Raw genomic sequence first — 19,546 nt, forward strand, 5'->3', positions numbered from 1 at the left:
CTCAACGGGCTCCTTGATAACAAGGAATGGATCAACATGGTTTATAAAACTTCAAGATTTGAAGAGATGTGAGAGGCAATATGTACATAATGTACAAATAAGTATGAAAGAGAGTGGGTTATTAGAGCCTACTGAAAATGTTTTGAGTTTGTGTGAGCAAGTTTCTTTTGTAGATACTATGGGTGAGCTTGATACATTAATGGAGTCTAGTTTGCATCTTGAAAATGAAGTTGTGGAAGTATGCTCTATGGAAATGTATCAAGTCATAGAAGCATTTAAAGAAAACCAATGTTTCAAGCAAACAATTGGCCCGGAAGTCCATGTTGAAACTAAATACAAGAGTGTAGCAAAGAAGGTGAAACCAATAGCTTCATCCTTACCAACCAACAACAGGGAAAAGATTGAGCAGGCTTCTTTGCAACCAAGTTTGAGGAATCTTAAAACGATTGGGCATACCTTCACAAAGGAGTCTTTTCAAGAGTTGTAGATTGGTTGCGAGGAGTTTCTAACACAGGAGGAAACTAAGTGCTTCAAAGAAATGCTTTCAAAGCATGGTAAGGCTTTTGCATTTGAGCCACATGAGATAGGATGTGTTGATCCTTCTTTTGTAGCTCCTATGGTAATTTTTACAATATCTCATGTGCTTTGAAATCTGCGGCCTATTCCGGTTTCAAAGGCTCATTTGCCCAAGTTAGTAGAGCTATTGAATGAAAAGATAAAAATGGGGATTTTGGAGTCTTTTTGTGCTCCATACTCAAACAGATGGCTTATAGTTCCAAAGAAGAATGGTGCTCTACGCTTCATCCAAGGTATGCAACCAGTGAACAAGGTGATAATTAAAAATGTAGGTAGATGTCCAATTGTGGATGAGATTGCAGAGGCGTTTGCAAGGAGGACAATCTACTTGATGGGGAATCTCTACTCAAGGTATGATCAATTTTAGCTTGCAATTGAAAGCAAAGACTTCACAACCATGATGACACCTTTGGGTTTGGTAAGGATGTGTACTTTGCCGTAGGGAGCAACCAACTCGGGGGTGAATGGGATGAATAAAGTCTTACGTGATTTTATTCCTCAAATCACAATGCCTTTCATTGATGATTTGCCTATCAAGGGATGTGAAAAAAGTGACAAAGATGAAGCTTTGGATTTCAGGGGATGTCGCAGGTTTGTGGTAAATCATATAAATGATTGTGATAAAATTCTTTCTAGGTTGAAGGAAGTGAATCTTACTTTGTGAGGGAAAAAGTTTGTGTTTGGTGTCAATGAAGTGCTCATTGTGGGGCACATGTGCAGGCTATACGGTAGAAAACCTTTTCCAACAAAGGTGGATGCCATCCAAAGCATGAAAGAAACATGAACTAGCATCACTGAGGTTAGAAGGTTTCTGGGAGCATGTGTCTTTTATGTTATTTAAATTCCACATTATGCACATGTAGTTGATCCTCTTTATCAATTGTTTAGAAAGAATCAAAAGTTTAAATGGAAAGAAGCACATGTAAAAGCCATAATAAAGCTAAATAAGTTGCTCCAATCAGTACTAACTTTGAGAAAGGTAGACTATGAGTGTCAAAGGCAAGTAATTGTGACAGTAGACACCGTTCTACAGGAATTGAATGGGCAATAGTACAAGATAACGAAGAAGGACAGAGGTATGTGGTGAGATTTGGAGCAAAGGTACTAAGTGCTCGCCAAAGAAACTATCCACAGATAAAGAGATAGTTATGGGGTATGGTTACAGCCTTGAAAAATGGGAAAGAGTACCTCCTAATTGGTACATGTGTGGTTGTAGAAACAGATTGTCTACCACTTCTTGGGATGATCACAAGCTGCTCAACGTCAGACATTGCTATGTTGCAGTGGATTGCCTACATTAAGTCATTAAATCCCGAGTTTAAGCACATTGCAGGTAAAGACAATACAGTGGCAGATATGCTGTCAAGTGCAAGGTATGAAGATCAGTCACAAATGATTGACGAGGGAGATGATGTAGGCACAAATTTTTATTCTATCTCTCATGTCAAAGATAATAATGTAACTTGTCAAATGTATTCAAATGTTCGACATCGTGATGGATTGCTCTCAACATATCCACTAGCCATGTACTATAAATGGGTTGTGGATCTAGTCACAATGCCTTTAGAACTTTGGCAGATGAGATACTTAGTTCTTGCATGAGAGGATCTAACTAATGAGGTTGTAGGGCGAGCATTAAGAGCTAAAACCATGGAAGCTGTGTGCAAATTCCTTCTTGATGAGGTGATTTGCCGTTATGGTTGTGTGGGAAAGATTACTACAGACAGAGGTGAACTGGATGCCGAGGAAACAAGGGAGTTCTTTTTCAGATTAGGAATCAAGCTTTCTGTTACTACAGCTTACGACACTGAAGGTAATGGAAAGAGTGAAAGAGGGCATCCTTCTATCATCAAAGCTTTAACCAAGGCTTGCGAAGAAAGCGTTGGTGAGTGGCGAAAATTGTTGCTATCTGCTTTGTGGGCTGATCGTACAACACATAGCTTAGTAACTGGCTACATGCGTGTGGAGTTGATGTATGGTCAAAAACTCCAGATGCCGATTGAAGATACAATTCCCACATGGAATGTACCACCTTGGCAAGAGGGGCTTAGCAGGAAAGTTCTGCTTACATTGCGCATAAGGCAACTAGAGAGAAGGCCTGGAGACATTGAGGCTGCAAAAGAACGACTTAAAATGCAAGGTTGAAAAACAAGAACTACTTTGATAAGCGACATCGACTTAGGAGTAAAGCAATTGATAAAGGTGACTGGGTTTTAGTGTACGATAGTAGCCTTGATGATCAACACATATTCATGCGTAAGTTCTCAAAAAGATGGTTTTGACCGTATGTTGTAAAGCATGTGTATGAAAATGCTACTTACAACTTGTATGAACTAGATGGTACAAAAGTAAAGATTCCCATTGCAGGAAAAAGGATCAAAGTGTTTAAGAGAAGAGAAGACAGTGATCCAGAAGATATTGAGGAGAAAGAAGAGCAAAACGTAGGTGAAGATCAAAGTGAAGATGAAGCGTTGGAAGCTATCAATGAAGATGAAATCATGGAAGACGTACAAGAGGACTAATCTTGCAAAGATTAAATGTGGTACATATCAGAGGATGTGCAGGTTTAGAGAGGGTGGAAGTCAATGTTGGGACACGTACATAGTGGGAACGAATGCTACAAGATCTACCTTGCAACTTTTTAGATACATAAGTATATTTCCTATAATGTACATATGCATATCTAAGTATAATAATAAGCTTTCTATCTCATCATATTATTTATCTCAAGGGTAACATATTCTTACTTTATTGTCAAAAAGTACTATGAGAAAAGCGTGAATAGCTCTGTCTCTTTAACTTGGGGCAAAAAACATTGGTTCTTTCTTTTTACTATCTCATTATTATCTCACACCGTAGCTAGATCCTAAATCTAGGGTAACTTTCAATATATATATATATATATTTTTTTCGTATTTTTTTATATTTCTTTTTAATAACTACTATGAAAGAATCAAATCATAGTAGGACACTAGCTTACATGATTCTTAAAGATGCATCTATTTTAATGCATTATTGCAAGGATGATTACAAAACTTTGTCAAGGAGCAATGTCATGATTTCATATTGCATGAGATGTTCGTTGGAGTCAAATCAAAGTCTAGGCTAAGGGGATAATAAAAAGACTTTTGTTGCCAAAATTGTACTCTATTTGATAACTTTGCTTTTGACATAAGTGTAGTTATCTTGCTATGAACCAAGAAAATTTGTATACACAATTAATCTCAATCACTAGGCAAAACATATATATTATGGGAAGCACAAAATTACAATTTCAAAGACAATTCGTAGCCTTTTTGGTCGGTAAAGATTGAACGCCATTAACTCATCTATTAACCTTTTCATACTACTCATGATACGATACGACCATTGCCTTGATGTTTTCATCTTTGTGTTGTTTTGATATTCTCTTTTGTGTTCTTTCTTTGTGCGTGTGAGTGTAAGAGAGAAGAGTGGAGCTTCTATAATTGCACTTCCTGCTAAACCCTAGACTTCATGGTATCTATGATATAACTCCTTCATAAAGTTTTTTGGAGTTCTCTCACAAACTCTTGTAGCCAAAAGCCCGGTACTTTCCTGGCAAGACCGCAAATTCCTCGACATATTCTTGGTGAACTTAATGTGAATATGCCAGGGTGTGAGTTTTTAGGTAACCATAGGTGATAATGTTGAGCAACAAGGTATGCATTCTGACCGAGCAACAATGCAAATGTTTCAAGCATTTGCAATGTTTATGCAACAAAAACATGCCATTGAAAGAAGAGAGATTTGAGCAACTAAGGCCGTACAAGCGGTCGTCAACAGAATGGATCAATTCAATGGCAAAGATGTAACCGAGTACTGACGCGAGTATGTAAAGGAGATGGAGCTGCATTGCGTATTAGAAGGTGAGATGATTCAAAGCTTTGAGCTAGTTGTTGCTTCAGAAATTAGGGAACATGTTATGGAAATTAAAGATGGACATGGAAGAAACTGGGAAGAACTCAAAGTAGCTTTTTAAAGGAGAAATATTTCATGGAGGACTCTGAGAGAGTGACCAAAAGGACATTCTTAGAATGGGTAGTCAAGCTAAAGCAAGGACTATCAATCATAGTTACCAGGAACGAGAAACCGGAACAGGAACGCGGAACGGCAACTGCCACAAAATCCCATTCTTTGTTACGGGTACTCACGTTTGAAACACGGACGGGGATTCGAAACGGGAACTTAGAATGGGAATGGGGAACGGAGACCTGAGAACGGCCATTCCCTGTTACTATGCTATGAATAACAGAGCTACTTAGTGAATTTGAGCGGGGCTATGTACAACTCACCAGGACAGAAAGGGCCATACTAGATGCAGAGAAGACATGTTTTCTTACAAGCTGCAGGTAAAGAGTTTAAAGAAAATTTGGAGCTTCTTCTTGAAGATAAAGATGCGAAGCAAGGACTAAAGACCTTGAAGAATGAAGTGGACGGTACTGTCTCATTGCTTGCCAAACGACGAAGAAGAAGGGACAAGATGGTAGTAAACACTAGAAGTGCTTCCACCTCAACTTCTGATAAAAATGGTAAAGCCTACTTGTATAGGTCCTATGTTTGATGAGTCTATGCTAGATGAGCTTCTGAAGGGAATACGTGACTTAAAGTTGAAGCTTGCGAAGCTTGAAGAAAAAGGCCAACCATCACGGCCACTTCTTAGGCAAAGACAACAGCCCAAACAAGGTTTTATTAATAGATGTATTTGGCGTGATAGTACAGACCATGTAAGAAAAGATTGTGATAGTTTTAGTGCTGCTTTGACAAAAGATATTGTCTTTTTTAAGGATGGTCTACCCTTGAGAAGCAACTTTGGGAAGGGGGAAATGCACACCTTAGAGAAATAAACCACATTGGCAAATTCAGTACCAAACCCTCGGCACCTCATCGTAGTAGCAATGAAGTTCTACTGTACAGTGTCAAAGGTCTTTTTAATATCAACTTGCATAACCAGCATGTCCTACTGAGTGTACTTAGCATACTCCATGTCAATCATAACATTAGCCAGATTGTCCATAATTTGGCAACGAGGAATGAAACCATATTGAGCCTGATGGAGACCTGCAAAGAGATGGTCTTTAATGCGGTACACCAACATCTTAGCCAATATCTTATACACCACCGACATCAGAGTAATTGGGCGCCAATGAGAGAATCGCTCACAAAGTGCTTGCTTAGGAAGCAATTTAAGTAAACCTTCTTTCCAAGATAGAGACAAATCCTGTTTCTGCCATGCTTCATTTATCATGAAAAGCAATGGTTGTTCAAGATCTCCAAAAGGAGAGGAAAATTTTCACAGTAAGCCCATCCCAACCGGTAGATCGCCAACGGCCCAAAGCAAGCAACACAGAATGCAATTCTGAGGCAGTGAAGAGGTCCTCAACGCAACATGCATCTTGCGGAGATATGATCGGACTAACAAAAGAAAGCATCAATTGACCAATGACGCGCATTGCAAGTAACCGAAGATGCCTGAGAAGGAGTAGCAAACACCTGTCGATAATGCAAAACATTGATATCAGCAAGGTCTTGCTTTGAAGAAGTCTAAACCTCTGAGGGAGACGTGACCCGCTTGATTGCTTGAGAGACTCTTGTATGATGCAAATGCTTAAAGAATTGCTTTGAAGCACAACCTTTATTCATGAAATCTTCTTGACGGACACGTGTTGTCAAGAAATTTGCGGTTTTGCCAAGAAAGCAGCGGGCTTTTGGCTGCAAGAGTTTGTGAGAGAACTCCAAAAAACTTTATGCAGGAGTTATACCATAGATGGAATGAAGTCTAGGGTTGAGAAGGAAGTGCAATCAAAGAAGTCCCACTCTTTCTCTTTTGCACTTACACACAAAGAAAGAACACAAAAGAGGATATCAAAACAACACAAAGATGAAAACATCAAGCATATGGTCGTAAATATCATGGGTAGTATGAAATGGTTAATAGATGAGTTAATGACGTCCAATCTTTGCCGACCAAACAGGCTACGAATTGTTCTTTGGAATTGTAATTTTGTGTTTACTATGATATATATGTTTTGTTTAGTGATTGGGATTTATTGTTTGTATAAATTTTCTTGGTTCATAGCAAGATAACTACACTTACGTGAAAAGAAAAGTGATAGTCTATAAGAGGAGGTATGATGGGATCTCGTTAAAGAAATATTTCATTGAGCCTTTCTGCACCAAAGAGAAAAACTATATGTTGTTGAAAGTGTATTTTACGGCTAATCCATACATTAATTGTAATAGATCGCACAGAGTGGAAGCGATAAAAAGTCACATCATGTGGATTATTCATCTAGGATAACATTAGTATGTGAAAAATATAGATATGGAAGAAGTGAAGGAAATATAATTTTTCTCTCAAGACCTATTCTTGCTTGTAGGTAATAAGGATATTGCGTGGAGAAATGTACCTGCAGCAAGGAGAACCTAGAATTTGTAGAGAGAATGACTTTATAAAAGTGAGAGAGATAGATTTGGTTGGAGAGCGAGATGAAATTAGAGATATATCTTGGATTAAAGATGAAAAAGAAAACAACAAGAAACCAACAAAATATCAAAGTAAAACACATTTTACTTGACAAACCCTTCGAGAGTTATTCACCATTTGATGAAGACAGAAGAATATGGAAGCTTCAAACCTTGATTGATGCACCAAGTTCAAGTCTTTCTTTGATTAGTGATTATCTTCCAAGGATAGCTTACAAGATTTGCTAGTCTTTCTCTAGGAGTAAGTGTAGTCTTAGACAAAATATCAAAGTAAAACATATCTTACTTGACGAACTCTTCGAGAGTTATTCACCATTTGATGAAGACAGAAGAATATGGAAGACTTCAAGTCTTGATTGATGCACTAAGTTCAAGTCCTTCTTTGGTTAGTGATTATCGTCCAAGGATAGCTTACAAGATTTGCTAGTCTTTCTCTAAGAGTAAGTGTAGGCTTAGACTGATGTTTATGACTAAGTATAATTAGACATTACTACTCTCACTTACTCATGAATGGTTTTCAAGAAAGAAGAGGTCCTCTTTCATAGGTGAAGAGAATTCTCAAGGGTTACAGAAAAATGAGAAGAGCCAGTCTGAACAGGAACTGACAAAGTTTGAAATATGCTGTCCTTGTATGATGTGGGCAGACTGAGGTCCAAATAAAAAAATAAAAATAGGAGCAAAATATTCAGCTCATAAGCTACGACTCTTATTTTATATACTTTTTCCAATTCGGATTGGAACCTTGTGTAAAAAAATAATCAAATAGGGTACAATTTTGGCAGCAAAAGTCTTCGTAGGGTCCCCTTAGCTTAGACTTTTATTTGATTCCAATGGACACCTCATGTAATATGAAATCATGACATCGCCTCCTTGACGAATTTTTGTAATCATCCTTGCAATAATGCATTAAATTAGATGTATCTTTGAGAATCATGTAAGCTACTATCCCACTAAGATTTGATTTCTTCCTAGTACCTATTAAAAAGAAATATAAGAAAAAAAAGAAAAAAAAATATAGATATATATTGAAAGTTACCCTAGATATAGGATTTAGTTAGGGTGTGAGATAATAATGAGATAGTAGAAAGAAAGAACCAATGCTTTTTGCCCCAAGTTAAAGAGGTAGAGCTATTCACGCTTTTTCGATAGTACTTTTTGACGGCAAAGTAAGAATGTGTTACCCTTGAGATAAATAATAGGATGAGATAGAAAGATTATTATTATACTTAGATATGTATATAGACATTATTGGAAATATACTTATGTATCTAAAAAGTTACAAGATAGATCCTGTAGCATTCTTTTCCACTATGTAAATGTCGCAGCACGACAACGTCTGTCATTTAGCAAGCTTTCGCTTGTTATTATGCTGAATACATACAGAAGCTTCGTACAACTGCGACATCTCAGAATTAGACAAAGAGCTCAAATCAGCCAACACTTGCAGCCGTCGACAAGCATGCTTCACATCCTTGACATCCCCCGAGTGCAGTGTATGTAATGCGTGCTGTAGTTACAAATAACACTTTGCACCCTCGTAACAAAGCTATACCAAGCATCATCAATATCAAGATGCATGTGAACAAGCAAAGGGGGAATAATCTGTCACGAAAAAACTCATGAGTGAGATAAGCATTGTTAATAAGTAGGAGACGTTTCCTAAGCAGAGGCCGATCACAAAGAGAGTGCCTAAAATTCACATTCAACAATACAGGGTAATGATCCGATAACTGTAAGGAGTAATCGATGCTGACCTCACATACAAAATCCTCTTATTGTTGCAAATTAAGCAAATACCATTGATGCATCGTCTAACCGGGCTCGATAAGAAGAGTGGGCAACATGCCGAAAAGTAAAACCAGAGGTATTTGGATGCAAATGCCGCCATATATCAATGATCCGAGTAGAAGCAAAGAGATTATTCCATTATTGCCTTTCCGCAAACAACATATGTGAATTACCAGTGGTACTACCATCCATGCCAGGGGTATTATTAAAATCATCGCAAAGGAATGCATTTAAAGTTCATGAGCGAGGAGATGTCTCGCTATAGAGTAGCCTTTGTCGAGATGATGTATGCGTATAAATGCGTCCGAATTCATATACCTGACCCTTTAACATGCATTGTACCACCATTCAGCGGCCGTGTGGATCATATACAAGAGAGATTGCTGAAGCTCATGCTGAACCAACATCAATAAACCTGAATAATCTTGCAAACCAGTATATGCAATCTAGCTACCTGCAAAACAAGAACACTGACCAGCAAAATCATGCTGATTGTGTTCTTGCAAAACAACTATATCTGCCCTACATGTATGTTCATAATGTCAGGTCAGTTGCCATTTATCAAGGTTACATAACCCACGCATTGTATGGAATGCATTTAATACGACTGTGAATCAAAAAACCATATATACAACAACAAGAAACACAAGGATCAAGTCGAGATATCCATATGGACATCTCCCTCTACTACATCTATGTCAGAATCCATCCGCTGAGTCAAAGCAGGAAACTTGTCCATAGAATCTACCTGAGAGGTGGACGCCTCACCCAAAAGTATATCCTTATAAGAGTGCGTCGATTTTTCCCAAGCATCAGTCAACGTGCGATTGTCATTGCAGGGAATCTACTTAAACGATACATTCTTATTGGCGTTAACCAGAGGAACATAATTACGGGATGAAGGTGGAGTACGAATTTTCACTGTCTTTCTAGGCACAACCCATGAGCCAACACCACTTGACCCAACATTTTTGCCTTTCCTTGTAGTTACATTCCCAACATCAGCAGACTGCGGATTTTTGTTTTTCCCTTTATTTGCATTGGGAGTCACCTTCATAGCAGGGACTCCATTCCATTTAGCTTCACCAACAGATTTGCCTATAGGGGCAAGGGTAGAGGAAGGAACAGCCGAAAGAGGGGGCTGCAAAACTGGTTTAGGACATTCAAATTGCATGTGATCGAATCTACCACATCTGAAATAGGAGTTAGCAAATTTGCCCCATTTGAGTTTAAAAGGACGCTTGCCCACCCAAGGATCTCCTGAATCCACCATAATTCCATTAGGGATATGCTTGTCCGTATCCCAAAGAATACAAAACCTATTGGTGTTTGCATCCAATTTCGGGGGGCAAATCACCTTGCCAAGCTAAGCAGCCAACAACGAAAGAAAATGCCTCTACGTGCGAGGGAAATCAACAATTTCCATCCACACAGGACATTTGTGACGATTAAGACTTTGATAGTCCTTCATAAGTGTCCAAGGCAGAACATGACATCCCCAGCAAAAGGTTTCTAGCCTCAGTATTTGCCAATAAAACCTCATAGAAGCCCCGAGCACCAAAATAAATGCCTCGGACAGCCTGGCGTTTGAGAAGGAAATCAACCCACTGTCCGACATCCTGGATATTTTGCCACGGAAAAACAAGATGATTGTAGGCATATTGCGTTATCGGATCCATTAGGTCTTGTCTTGGAATTCACACTTCAAGGGCAGGTGCCTGACGATTCCAGGCTTTTCGAGCCTATTCGAAGTCTTCATACAAACAACTTTTGATTGCAGAAGCACTCCCCGAAACGCTTTTCATGGCTTTACAAGGCTTGAAGACACACAGGACTCTGACATGCATCAACCGGACCACGATCGAAAACTAAAGCAAAAGTTTTTTTTTTGTATTTTGTCAATTTATCTATTTACAGAGACCTCAGAGATATTTACATCTCCCACAGAACGCATACACCTGCAAAATAACTTTACCTCGACTACTGTAAACTGTCCCTAGCTGTAAATTGCTTGACATTGTTGATGCAGCAGGTCGTACAGAGGTCTGACAGCAACGAGCAGACTCAGGGCGGCGAGGGCAGAACACCTGTTGACGAGGCCGAACAACAGATACGCAGTGCACACCACTCCTCACACTGAACTGTTCTTCGCGCAAGGCAATTGAACACGTAGCCTGTCTCCACGTAGAGCTACTGACCGCACAGGCCGTCTTCGTGTAGATTGCAGATTCACGCAGCCAGGGTTACAAGGTTACAGATTAGCTGCGTGCGCTCTCTGATTCTCTCTCTCTCTCTCTCTCTCTCTCACTCACACACACACACACACACACACACACATCCGCTGATGCAGAGAGTTGCAACAGCTCCTAGGGATTTACGCAATAGAGGAGCAAAAATTCACACACATGCACATGCACGCGCACTTGACACACACACACAGAGAGAGAGAGAGAGAGAGAGAGAGAGAGAGAGAGAGAGAGAGAGAGAGAGAGAGAGAGAGAGAGAGAGAGAGAGAGAGAGAGAGAGAGAGAGAGAGAGAGAGAGAGGAAAGAAAGGAAAGAATGAGGGCGACAATTCAGGGCAAGCGACCACAGTAGGGCAGGCAAGCACGTAGAGGTAGCATGACGTGTAGGGTTGAAGGTCGTGCAGGAAGTCGTGCTCACCAGTCACGCATGTGCGTCCGTGCACACACACATACACATTGGTCACTTGTGCAATGGCTTACTAGTAGAATAGTTTCCCCGACAACCTATGTACCCTTTATACAGTGAAACACTTTTATGCCTCTGTTGCAACTTTCACTATCACCATCACCTCTTTGGAGTGCCACCTACTTGCTCATCTTTAGTTTTATTTATGCTTTCCGAGATTCCTCCTCCCAACTCCAGCCTTCTAATTAATATTTGTCAATGTCTTCAGTCTCCAAAAGTGCGTCATGAGACTCGAACACGCAACGTGACCGACAACATCTTGAAGTGGTTCTCGTAACCATCGCTCTGCCGACGTTATCCTGCAGCAAAGCCTCACCCTTACAGTAAAACCTGACAGTGATCTGCACGTGTGTCCTCAACAGCCACTGTAAGGATTCTAGGTACTAATCTTTTATTAAGTACTTAAACTCATGATTAAGACTTAAGAAACGTGAACTGAACTCAGAAACAAGACTTAGAAGACTCTGTGTTGATTGATTGAATGATTGATACAAGGGCTCCTTATATAGGAGACGAAAAGACACAAATCAAAAGACACGTCTCTGTGTGTTTACACATGACTTTAGACGTAAAGACACATCCTTTCGGCGAAGAGCTGCAACCATTGGGAGAAGAGTCGCATCCGTAGACCCAAGGGGTGTGACAAGTCGTGGACAGAGTGTGGCTTTTGGCGAAAACGCACGTCTCTTGGGTGAAGGGGTGTGACCATCGAAGCGCATGGGTCTTCCTTGGCATGGCACTTCGCGTATCTGCAACTAGGAGTAGATGTATTGCTGTTAACATAGTCACAATTGTGACATTCCCTCCCATTTAAAATGAGAGCCCGTGTCAAAGAAATGACTTCTGATGTTGATAGAACTCTGGAAAAGCATTGAATCTTCGAAAATCTTCAATCTTTGAGTTATCGGAAACCTTTGTCTTGAACCTTTGCTTGTTGCGAAACCTTTTTGCTTTGACTTCTAAATCCTATGTCATTGCATTATTCAAATACTTTTTAGAGAAATCTGGCATAATCAGATTGACTGCAACAAGAGGTTGATCTTCAAAATTCTTCATGCGATGTAAGCCTTCTGGTTCAAAATCTTCCAGTAATTGCAAAATATTTGGAGAAGACGAAATCTTCTCAAGGTACTCTTCAGATGGGGTAACTTCAACTTTATAAATCACTGGAGAGGATTTTGGCGTGACACTATAATTGTCACCAGCCTGTGACTACTATCTATCCTTTTTGTTGATTTCTTTCTTATTATCTATTTACTTTCACTTTTTGGAAACACCCCTCGGGAAATCTAACTGCCCTGCATTGCATAGCTAGTGTGGAACTGTCCTGAGGGAGTCCATGCCTGAGGGCAAGAGAGCACTAAGGTTGAACAAAGACTATGGTTAGCCAAAGTGGGGTCATCGACTAGCCAAAGTAGAATCCTTTGCTAAAGAGGGTACATTTCAGTTCTGGGTGTGGCTGCAGTGTCCAAAGGGGGTCAGATGACCTAGGAAGATACAATGGTGGCTCCTAAAATTTAGGGAACTGCTATTTTGGGACCTGAAAATGTGTTTGCGTCATTACCTCCGGAATGACAAGGGGAACATTTTCTTACTCTGCCGTGAAGTCAATTGGGCAACCGGTTGGGAGATTTTTAGGCGGAAACCCCGAAATGGGAAAATGCTTGTAAATGTGCCAAGTGGCACCTTCTGGTGCACTTTCCTCATGCAACAAGAAGTGGCGCTGATGTTTAAGCTGGGAGAGGCTCATTTTCAGTTCTGTCTCACAGGTTAAGAGCTATGGAGTGCTTGCTTTCCCTCCTATGTACAGTGCGGTGCCAGGAGTGATGCCCTACACGCTCCGCACTGCCCTCTCTCTCCCCTATGGCAGTATGTTATGCCCCTCTAGTGGGCTTTTCATTTGACCAATATACAGTTGTGTGGGTTCATGCGCGATTGCTGAGGCAAGAGCCTCTTGCACAGGTACTGGATTAGCTAGCGGCTAACCCCCCCGCAGGTACAGGTGAATTCGGAGATGTTTCACGCCAGAAATCTCGTCCGATTCAAAGGGCAAGTAGCCCTACAGGTGAGGGAGCTCGAGGACTTGCTACGGATGCGACCGGCACGCGAAACGGAGCCCGAAACAGTAAATTACAGCCTGCTGTGTATTTTTGCAGGTTTAGGGTTTTGGCCCTAAACGGTCCCTAATACCCCCTGGAGGTTCGGGGACGCGAGGGGACCGCTGTACAGGTGATCTGGCGCATTCTCGGGGCAGAAAACAGAGAACTCAACGTGTTGCAGATTCTCGCCAAGTTTTGTAAAGTGGCCGTATACGTCGGGAAAGTCAGTCAATGCGTGGGAATACTGACTGTGAAGGGTCCTAGTACAGTTATGTTGCCGAAATCGGGCTGGAACAGTTGAAATTCAGCCGAGCTTGTGCGGGGCAGCTTGTAGGGAACCACAGCGTTTATTCCCTCTTTTAAGCAATAAAGAAATACCGAAAGGGGCGCCTAAGTTAGGGGCCAATCTGTTGTCGGTCTACTCATACAGGTGCAATATAGCAGCTTGTATCTCTCTCCCCTTTGTTGTGTCTTGAAAGTACAGGTAGAATAGACGACTAATAATGGGTGAAAGCTAAATCAAGGTTTGAAGTAAAGTCTACCACCCTATTTGGAGTGAACAGGCCGGTTTCATGGTTCCATCGACGGGATTAAATCACTTTTTCCCATAGAAGTGAGCCTTGGTCAGGTTGGGTTTGAAGACACAGGGGATCATAGCATAGGGGATCATAGACTAGACACAGGGAATTGCAATTATGGTTGACAGACCATATGATGTGACTGAAGAGGTTTCCTCTTCACAGGGTCAACAGACACATGATGTGGGTGAGTCCTTAAGACCACCACGGACGGATGATGATATATTCAGGACCCAGTTAGCTACTGCTGTGGCAATGTTCACACAAGTAATGCAGAATCGGAGGTTTTTAGCCTTTTTGCAACCTCCTCTTCCGTCTCAGCAAGTTGGGTCACTGGAACATATTCAAAAGCCTATTAAGGCTCGAGCACAGGTGATTCATACTGCACAGTCAATGGAAACAACTGTACACTTAACGGAGAACATGCAGTCTCCAATACCTGTGCCTAAGGTGCAAGAACAAGTGGTTGAGATGTCAGTCTTTCAAGCTGTACCAGTTCAGCCAGCCACTTTTCTGCAGCCTATAGCTGGTTCTAATGGGTAGGGAAGCAACCTACAGGCTATGCAACAGGTCTTCCCACCACCTTCAGTACACCGTGGCTATTTTGGAGGTGGATCGGTATTCCAGAGCATGGCTGGTCATGCACCTGGAAATCAGTTTTACACGCCAGGAACGGTATTCGGGGGTGCTCAAACGATGATGCCTAACCCCATGTATGGTGTCACGGGCATGCTACCAGGGTTTCAGAGCACTCAAGGCCTATTTGGAATGCCACATGCAAATTTTGGTATGGTTGGAATTACAAATCAGCAGCCAAATATGGCATTTCCAGGTCAACTTAATTGCGGTCAGGGAACACAAAAGAACCCTAACAGTGTTCCCATGTTTCTGTCACTTCCATATGACAATTTGACGTGGTTGGAGAGGCCAACTCCGTAGAAAGAAGGTGGCAAAGGTGTGACATTCACGACCTTTACAGGGTTTGATGACAGGAAGAAGGGTCTCTCAATCCTCGAGCAGTTTGACAAGGCCTATGCAGGGGGAAACTTTACAGAGGCTTCAAAGGTTCGCAAGGCAGCCACTTTCTTGACAGGGAATGAGGGACAATGGTGGACAACTTTATTGCTTAAAGGGCAAGCTCCGTCCACATGGATTTACTTCAAGCAGATTTTTGCAGCAGCATGGTTATCTGATGACTTTGAAGCAGATGTCATGACAGAATGGCACCAGCTTAATGCTGCTACTTGCAAGAATCTGGATGACTACAATTGGAAGTTTTGGTGAGCTCTACTTCCAATAACTTCATATAGGTTTGTGGCATGGACAGAACAGATTGAAAAATACTGTTGTGGCCTATCCAAAGAATTGAGAAAGTACTGCACGAAGACAAAAGTCACTACTTTGACGCAGCTCATCGAGGTAGCAAACACTGGCAATGGTTTGCTCAGGGGAGAATATTGTGAATTCAATACTGGTGTCAAGGAAGGATCAACCAAGAAAAATTCAGCGAAAGAGTATGTTCCCAAGGAGGCTCCGAAAGGGACTCAGGAGCCAGCCAACGCAGGGAAACACAAAGGTACGGCTGAATCAGAAAAGGGACCAACGAAGAAATGGAAAAGACGTTTTCCTCGCAAGTCGGAAGAGCAAAAGAAGGTCCTGAGGTCAGAGAACAAATGCTTTATATGTTAGCAGCATGGCCACATTGCTTACAACTGTCCTACAAAGAAAAGGCCAGCTGATTCTAAAGACAAGGAGGATAGGAAAGGAAAGAAGCCCATGGCTGGTCTAGTGCCAGATATGGTGGGCGATAAGCCAAATTCAGATGCAAGTGAGCTTTGCAGAGCATGGGGAAAGGTCAGGGATCAAACAGTGCTTATCTTCTTTGATTTAGGTGCCAAAGCCAACTTCATTTCCCCAGAATTGGCTTCAAAGTTGGGAATCAGAGCTGAAGAGATGGGGTATACAGCAGAGGTAGGTTTGGCATGTTTTGGCCGTACAGAGGCTGTGACACCCATCATTGGAAAGTTGCGCCTACATATCCATTCCTATGTAGATGCTGAAGAATTTTACATCATGCCACTGGACGGATTCGATGTGTTGTTAGGTATTCCTTGGTTATTTCGTGTACAGGGAATCATGGATGCCTACAACAAAAAGATCACTGTACAGAGCAGGGGAAAGACTCACATTCTGGATGTAAAGCTTAAAAGGGAGTCCATTCCCACTGTATCAGCTTCTGCTATTACTTCTGTAATGAAAAAGCATCATTCTGCGTACTTTGTTTTTACACGTGAAGTATCAGATTGTGATGAATCAAATTTATCTGTGCTAGATAAGGAAAGGTCAGTGTTTTTACAACAGTATAGTGACTGTTTTTTCGGATTCATTACCTTCTCAATTACCGCCAGAGAGACCCGAGGACCATGCGATAGATTTGGTGCCATGCAGTAGCCCACCAAATAAGCTTCCGTATAGGGTTAGTGCGGCTCAGCAGAAAGAGATAATGGGCCAAGTACAGGAGTGTTAGAAAAGGGGCTGATTCAGCCCAGTTCATCTCCATTCTGTTCTCCAGTGTTGTTGGTGCAAAAAAAGGATGGCTTATGGCGTATGTGCATCGACTACCGTGCACTGAACAAGAATACCATCAAGAATAGGTTCCGTATACGTAGAATTGATGACATTTCGGACAAATTAGAAGGAGGAGCTATGTTGAGCAGGATATATCTAAAGAGTGGGTACCATCAGATCTGCATTAGATCAGAGGATGTGCACAAGACTGCTTTTAGAACAACGTTTGGCCTTTACGAATTTTTAGTGATGCCCTTTGGTCTCACAAATGCTCCTGCTACGTTCAATAGGATGATGGACAGAATTTTCCGTCCACACCAGCGGTTTGTTGGTACATTCTTTGATGACATGATAGTCTACTCAAAGAATGAAGAGGAGCATAGGCATCACTTGGCCATTGTGTTTAAAGAGTTACGCAGTCGTACGTTGCTCATCAATGCAAAGAAATGTGAATGTCCAAAAGTGTGCTTAGTGCTATAGAAGTGAGTATTTCTTGTCAGTTTGTCAAGGATACAGTAATTGCTTCTATTAAAGAGTACATGTGTAACTGCATTCTTAAACTGTCGGTTTGGGTATGCTCGAAAGTGTTACGGGATCCAACGTGTACTATAAGACAGTGGCAAAATGTGCAGCTACCATTTTGTCATTGGAAAGTTAGTGACTCAAAGCAATGGCAGAGTGCGAAGCTACCACTATGTCATTGGGACAGGGTTCACACGCAGGCGATACATGAGTCGATGAGGTGTTGAATACACCAGGGTTGACAATGAGCATGTATGTGTCGTACATGTGTCGACAGGTGTTGAATACATCAGTGTTGACCGTGGGCATGTACGACATAGATGCAAACGAGGACGTTTGGGATTTTAAGAGGGGGGTATGTCACCAGCGTGTGACTACTATCTATCCTTTTTGTTGATTTCTTTCTTATTATCTATTTACTTTCACTTGTTGGAAACACCCCTCGGGAAATCTAACTTCCCTGCATTGCATAGCTAGTGTGGAACTGTCCAGAGGGAGTCCAGGCCTGAGGGCAAGAGAGCACTAAGGTTGGACGAAGACTACGGTTAGCCAAAGTGGGGTCATTGACTAGCCAAAGTAGAATCCTTTGCTACAGAGGCTACATTTCAGTTCTGGGTGTGGCTGCAGTGTACAAAGGGGGTCAGATGACCTAGGAAGATACAATGGTGGCAGCATCTCCTAAAATTTAGGGAACTGCTATTTTGGGACCTGAAAATGTGTTTGTGTCATTACCTATGGAATGATAAGGGGAACATTTTCTTACTCTGCCGTGAAGTCACCTGGGCAACCGGTTGGGAGATTTTTAGGCGGAAACCCCGAAACGGGAAAATGCTTGTAAATGTGCCAAGTGGCACCTTCTGGTGCACTTTCCTCATGCAACAAGAAGTGGCGTTGATTTTTAAGCTGGGAGAGGCTCATTTTCAGTTCTGTCTCACAGGTTAAGAGCTATGGAGTGCTTGCTTTCCCTCCTATGTACAGTGCGGTGCCAGGAGTGATGCCCTACACGCTACGCACTGCCCTGTGTCTCCCCTATGGCAGTATGTTATGCCCCTCTAGTGGGCTTTTCATTTGACCAATGTACAGTTGTGTGGGTTCATGCGCGATTGCCGAGGCAAGAGCCTCTTGCACAGGTATTGGAGTAGCTAGCGGCTAATGCCCCCGGAGGTACAGGTGAATTCGGAGAGGTTTCACGCCAGAAATCTCGTCCGATTCAAAGGGCAAGTAGCCCTACAGGTGAGGGAGCTCGAGGACTTGCTACGGATGCGACCGGCACACGAAACGGAGCCCGAAACAGTAAATTACAGCCTGCTGTGTATTTTTGCAGGTTTAGGGTTTTGGCCCTAAACGGTCCCTAATACCCCCAGGACGTTCGGGGACGCGAGGGGACCGCTGTACAGGTGATCTGGCGCATTTTCGGGGCAGAAAACAGAGAATTCAGCGTGCTGCAGATTCTCGCCAGGTTGTGTAAAGTGGCCGTATACGTCGGGAAAGTCAGTCAATGCGTGGGAATACTGATTGTGAAGGGTCCTAGTACAGTTATGTTGCCGAAATCGGGCTGGAACAGTTGAAATTCAGCCGAGCTTGTGCGGGGCAGCGTGTAGGGAACCACAGCGTTTATTCCCTCTTTTAAGCAATAAAGAAATACCGAAAGGGGCGCCTAAGTTAGGGGCCAATCTGTTGTCGGTCTACTCATACAGGTGCAATATAGCAGCCTGTATCCCTCTCCCCTTTGTTGTGTCTTGAGAGTACAAGTAGAATAGACGACTAATAATGGGTGAAAGCTAAATCAAGGTTTGAAGTAAAGTCTACCGCCCTTTTTGGATTGAACAAGCCGGTTTCAATAATCATCTCTCAAAAATGAATCCCAAAATTCTTCAGAATCATCTTGAGGAACTGTCACTTCATGACTTGCAATTGGCATATCATCATCCAACAAAGAATTAAAGAAAGCATAGTCGTCTTCAGACTCTGAATCTGCAACTATGTCCTTATCTTTGTCTGGTAATGAAGTATCACTTGGAAAAACTTCTTGCTTGAAATCATCTTTGTCTTCATCAATTGATTCAGGAGAAATTAATTAATTAAAAAATGTTTCAATAATAATATCTGCATATGCATCTGCATCGGAAGTCATATTCTCTTCATAATCCACTGAATTATGCTGTTTGACTAGTACACATGAGGCTTGAATCACTTGTTC

At 41.7% G+C, this 19,546-nt stretch overlaps 1 protein-coding gene across 3 annotated transcripts in view; it reads left to right on the top strand.

The window, feature by feature from the left end:
• The window catches only part of LOC147418248 (kinesin-like protein KIN-13A), a 151,305-nt gene that overhangs the window by 114,230 nt on the left and 17,529 nt on the right, over nucleotides 1-19,546 (top strand). Inside the window, exon 12 of one of the 3 annotated variants that reach the window (XM_086507545.1) lies at nucleotides 1,297-1,346. The exons of the other annotated variants lie outside the window; for them this stretch is intronic. Coding sequence (XP_086363671.1) covers nucleotides 1,297-1,308 — 12 coding nt within the window. The 3' untranslated portion in view covers nucleotides 1,309-1,346. Of the gene's footprint in view, nucleotides 1-1,296; nucleotides 1,347-19,546 lie in introns of those variants that run through there. 3 annotated transcript variants of the gene reach the window in all.

Source organism: Adiantum capillus-veneris, chromosome 30 (genome assembly GCF_014529385.1).
Source record: "Adiantum capillus-veneris isolate H3 chromosome 30, ASM1452938v2, whole genome shotgun sequence".
Taxonomy (NCBI): domain Eukaryota; kingdom Viridiplantae; phylum Streptophyta; class Polypodiopsida; order Polypodiales; family Pteridaceae; genus Adiantum; species Adiantum capillus-veneris.